A 5,961-nucleotide genomic window follows, 5' to 3' on the forward strand; every position below is an offset into this window, starting at 1 on the left:
ATCATCTTTTGAATATAATAAATTTAATATTTTAAGAATTAGGTTGGAACATGACTATAGTTGATAATAAAGGTAAATTAAGAACTAATTGATGAATTCTCTTTATTTTCTAAATTAATCAAATAAAAATGGATATTTAATTTTAGTACCATGATAAAGTAAAAAATGGACGGAGGGAATAGTATTTTCAATTTTGAGCCTAACAAACTTTTTAATTAACATATAATCAAGTTCCAAGGTAAGCTGAGGAAAACTCGTATTACTCTTTGATGTTTGCTTCTATGCGTTATAATGTGCTTTTAGCAAAAAATGAATAAATCATAAGCGCAATTTATTATTGTCCTTTCTATTGAAAGAAACATAAGTACTAAGTATTAAGTATTGATGTGAATTACAAATACGGTAATGAGTCCAGCCAAACTTTAAATTGACATATGATAAGCTGCTATTATAAATCGCTATCAAATATAGTGATTGTTCCCTGATAATTTTGCTATAAATACTTGATCATTCATCAAATATTTATAACAAAATGAAAGAGACGGCAATTAGCCTTTTATTAGGTCTACTGACTTTGTTCCTCCTTGAGGTGGTCTCAGCCAATGAGCTATATCTTCCCTTTCATCTCCCAATCAATGAAACCATTGGCCTTGAAGTATTTCAAGGTATTAATAATGCATCAGCTCCACTTCCATACCCCCAATGTGGATTGAAAAAGGGTGGTGGGAAATGTATTAAAACAGGAGAGTGTTGTAGTATATGGGGTTGGTGTGGAACCACAAACCAGTATTGTTCTCCTGGATATTGTCAGAAACAATGTCCAGGTCCATACCCAGAGGGACGATGCGGATGGCAAGCTAATGGTAAATCATGTCCTACTGGTACTGGACAGTGTTGTAGTAACGCTGGTTGGTGTGGGACCACATCAGATTATTGTGCTCCTAACAACTGTCAAAGCCAATGTAAACTACCTCCACCTCCACCCTCACCTCCATCCCCACCCCCACCGTCACCCTCACCCCCTCCTCCACCTCCATCCCCACCCCCACCCTCACCTCCACCTCCACTTCCATCCCCACCCCCACCCTCACCTCCACCTCCACCTCCACCTTCACCCTCACCTCCTCCTCCACCTCCATCCCCACCCCCACCTCCACCCCCACTTCCATACCCCCAATGTGGAATGAAAAAGGGTGGCGGGAAATGTATTAAAACAGGAGAGTGTTGTAGTATATGGGGTTGGTGTGGAACCACATCAAAGTATTGTTCTCCTGGATATTGTCAGATGCAATGTCCAGATCCATACCCAGAGGGACGATGCGGATGGCAAGCTAATGGTAAATCATGTCCTACTGGTACTGGACAGTGTTGTAGTAACGCTGGTTGGTGTGGGACCACATCAGCTTATTGCGCTCCTGTAAACTGTCAAGCCCAATGCAACACTACTACTCTAACCTCACCCATCAAGAATCGTATGAGAGGTATTGAGAGTTTCATGCTCAACGTTGTCTAGATGCTACTTCCAAAATACTATCTACAGGATGTACTTTTACTCCTCTTTTGGAACTGCATGCTGAAATTATTCCAATATTAATGCCTGTAATTAATGCATATAAAATGCATTAAGTAATAATATAATAATAAATAAAGATCTTTTGTCTACAACCATATTTTAATTACAACTATTTATGTTCCATTATTAAAACACAGTTTTAGCAGCAATCAATATTTTACTATGCTAAAATCTTTATCGACATTAGTTAATTATAATTGAATCAAGTATCACTATAAACTTTAGAGACATTTACAAAGAGTGGTAATTGCCTCTAAAATAAACATGTTTAGCGACAACTAAACTATTGTCATTAATTCTTTTTTTTTTTAAAATAATCAAAAGCCACCTCTAGGGTGGGGGTTAGGCATAACCCCGACCTTGTATATCAAATAAATTAGAAGGACACAACAAAATACATGAGCAATAGGATATGATGCCTAACCTCTCCAAAAAGATAGAATGCTATTGAAATGCCCATAAGTCATAACTATTTAGTTTAATATCAATATATTGCTATTATCGTTAATTAATTGTCACTAAAGATACTTTTTGGTGTACTGCATCATTCTTAGCTAGTGTCAACCGCATAAAACTTAATAAGTTATAAATAATTTTGTATGAAATTAATTAGTCTAGATTCTAAAAAAAAATAAATAATGGGTAAAAAGTTACCGTTGATGAATGTCTCAAATTGCTTTAATGGTGTTTAGGAAAAAGAAGGGTAAAAATAATGAGGACGAAGAAAGCGATGAAAGAATCCTTTAATGAATTGATGGTGTCATTTTCTTGTCCACTGTTAGTGGATAATAGTTAATCTCATCAAAGTTAAGCCAGCGTCACACGATTCTTCGCGGACGATGAAAAAAATGGAATGTCTCCTGCATATTTATCCTTTCAGGTAGTCATCACACTAATAAAATAAAAAAATCATTCTAGTGGCCTTTCTCATCTACATATTAGGTTGGACAATCAATTATAAAAATAAATCAAAAATTGGATAAAAATAATGAATTTCGTAAAAAATACTAATTAGAAAAAATTGATAATTTTTTTTTAAAGGTTTCACTTTAAAACCATATTTCACAGGTAATTAATGTCGATATTCAACTTATTCAATTGGTTGGTGCATCGACGCAGATTCTTATATGTGTATATGTGTGTGTCGAGATGTTTATCAAAATGCTCTAATATTTCATCAAAGGTGACATGTTTGGTTGACGCTAGCTAAGAATGATAATATCATCTAATTTATGGAACGTAAAGAGTCATGAATTTAATGTTTTCACATTTAAATAAGAACAGAAACTGAGATTTCCAAATAGTCTTCGGGCTAGTTTTCGGCAAGCAGGGAAACTGAGATTTCCAAGATAGCCTTTGAGCACTAATCTCAAATCATAGAAGAAGATGTTTTTTAAAACATATGAACTAAGTATATTTTTGGGAGTAGTATTGAGCACCGATATGGAGATGCGAGTTCATATTAACTCAAGTCTCCATAAATCATATAGCCATCATGGGTAGAAAATGGTCATACTTTTTAGATGAATCCTTTTCACATAGACTAGTGGATCCACATAGTGAGTTAGCTTACTATATCACGTCAAGGTATAGGATGGGCCTTGGCAGTGTGAGATAAAGCGTTGTATCATAACTATAGTTCTTAAGTAATGGTTGTCCGTTAGAGAAACTCCCACAACAGTAGTTGCATGGTTCCTCAAGGGGTTCTGCTTAGTGTGAATGGGGGTATGAGACTTCATTCATGCATTGCACAAGTAGACTTTGAGAGGGAGCATGGTTTATCTTTTTATGATATTATGATTATGAATTGACATAATGTTTTCAACAGTTTTTTTTTATATTGCACTTGTTTTAAACTGCTTTATAATGAAATGAGTTTAGTTAAGTATTCATGAGTTGAGAAGAGCCAAGGTAAGTGTTTCTTTCATAATCTCTTTCAAGCCTATGTTGTTTTAGCATTCCAACTCGCATACTCATACATTCAATGTACTGATGCCAGTTGGCCTGCATCGTATTATGATGCAGACACAGGTAACTAGGATCGACATCCAGCGCATCGTTGATCCAGTGAGCAGTTCAGAGTCTGTTGGTGAGCCTCTTTGCATTCCGGAGGATCCCTCTTGTTTACTTTCAGTATTAGATAGTTCATTAGGATGTCGTGGGCCTATCCCGACATCCATCTCAGTTGTTTTAGAGGCTTCATAGATAGTCAGTCAGATGTTAGTTCATTCGTTATCATTTTGTTATTGACTTATGTTCAGATTTGAGTTGCCATGTTGGCTAAGTTAAATGTTTATTTTCAAAACATTATGAGTTTAGTTTGAGACAGTTAAGTCGTTTAGCATTTGAATTCTTTTCTTAATGCTTTAAGTCATCCTCTGAGTAAGTAACCAGACCAAGTATTCGCTTGGGGCCAGCAATGGTCTTCAAGTGCCAGTCCCCCCAGGGTGTAGGCTCGGGGCGTGACACATTATTCATCATGTGCTAAAATATATGGACCATTTGGTGATGTCTGATTGACACAAATGTTGTATTTGTCCTCATCTCTCCTTTTATGGTTCTATTTGCATCCCCAATAATGTGTATTTTAATTTCAAGTTTTGTGATTTTATTTATCAAAATTCATTGTATAAAGTTACTCGATATGATTTCTCTTAATGAAGTTTGGCTTAACCTTTACTCGATATCATTTTAAAGTTCTATGTCGGTTCTAGAGGCGTATTCAGAATTTTGAGATGATTGGTGCACTATTATGAAAAGGTGGATCTAATCAGTTTGATATTTAGGTTTCTATCATTAAAACAGTTAAAATTTTAAAATTATAAGTCCAAAATTGAAATGCTTAATTAATTAAAACGCCAAAAGTGCTACCAATAACTTGTAAGAAAGGTGTTACCCAATTTTAGATTGAAAAATAAAACAAAATAGATATAAAATTCAAATTTATAACCTCACTAAGAGGTGCACCCAATCATCATCGCATTAAATGATACTTCGAGTGTCCGTTCACACATCTATATTTAATAAAAAAAATAAAAATATAACACTACTATATATAATTTCGAAAGGGAAGCATGAGTTCATGTGAACCGGATGACCCCGCCAGCATACGCCTCTGCCCGGTCCCCCAATGAATGTATACAATTATGCCTTCTGCTTTTAATTTATGTGACCTTATTTTAACCAAAAAAAACTTCTAAAATTTTAATAAATTCTTAAGGTAACTAGATACGTTGTTCGTGCTAGACTGTATGATCTTTATTCATTTTCTGCTAATTCATATTTTTCACCTATCATTATTCCCTCTGTCCCTAATTACTTGTCCATTTTGACAAATTAAGAAATGATAATTTTTTTTTACCTATTATACTCTCAATTAATTAATTTGAAAAATGTGCAACTTCTTGAAAATCTTAAGGTTTTAATTCATCCACTTCATAATTAATAGGGGTAAAATGGAAAAACTCACTATGTCAATTATTGTTTTCTTAATAGGTGTGTCAATTCAAAAGTGAACAAGTAATTATGGACAAAGGGAGTATCTTATATATATATATATATATATATATATATATATAGTTTAGCAGTTATTGATTATGATTCAATAGACTCAGGATTATCATTAGGGGTGATTGTAGTTAAAATAATAAATTATGAGGCAAGTAGGACTCAAACAGATACTTAAACATTCATACCCCACTAAAAAATTACAATATATACTATCACTAATTTCGCTTAACTGATACTAAATCAATATCATATATTGTATGAGTGCACTATAATAAAAAGGTGGACCAATATTGGCTGAATGCTTTTATTTGTTTTAATATATATATATATATATATATATTATCTTAAAAGCATGAACTCCTAACTTGAATGCTAAATTAATATAATATTCCTAACTTAGGTTGTGACTTTTTCGATAAGTTGTGACTTTTTTTGAAGGGTTGTGATTTTTCGATGAGTTGTGACTTTCCAAAGAATTGTGACTTTTTCAATAAGTTGTGACTTTTCCAAAGAGTTGTGACTTTTCCAAAGGGTTGTGACTTCTCGAAAGGGTCATAACTTTTCAGATAAGACACAAAAAATATTTGTTCATACTACCCTTTGTTGACTATAAATAGAGGGGATTCCTCTCATTTTTCAACCACAATTTTTTTAATCTTCTACTCTTCTTCTTGCATTTTAATGTTTTTTGTGTGATTTATTGTCATTGAGTGAGTTCGAAGTTTAGCGGAATATGAGGTACCACTATTCTGATGAAGTAAGTCGTTCTATCCTAAGATGGTATATTCCATAACCTCGGGTATTTGAGGAAAATAATTTTGATGATATAATAATTTTTTTTTATTAATATATACATTAGTGTGTCCTGTTCCAATATA

General features: G+C 33.6%; 1 protein-coding gene across 1 annotated transcript; it reads left to right on the forward strand.

Moving 5' to 3' along the window:
• Positions 1-532: 532 nt before the first annotated feature.
• LOC125857631 (chitin-binding lectin 1-like) lies at positions 533-1,665 on the forward strand. The gene has a single exon (XM_049537239.1). The coding sequence runs from the start codon at positions 533-535 to the stop codon at positions 1,511-1,513; it is 981 nt and encodes a 326-aa protein (XP_049393196.1). The 3' UTR covers positions 1,514-1,665.
• Positions 1,666-5,961: the final 4,296 nt, after the last annotated feature.

The sequence above is a fragment of the Solanum stenotomum genome, chromosome 3 (assembly GCF_019186545.1).
Source record: "Solanum stenotomum isolate F172 chromosome 3, ASM1918654v1, whole genome shotgun sequence".
NCBI lineage: Eukaryota > Viridiplantae > Streptophyta > Magnoliopsida > Solanales > Solanaceae > Solanum > Solanum stenotomum.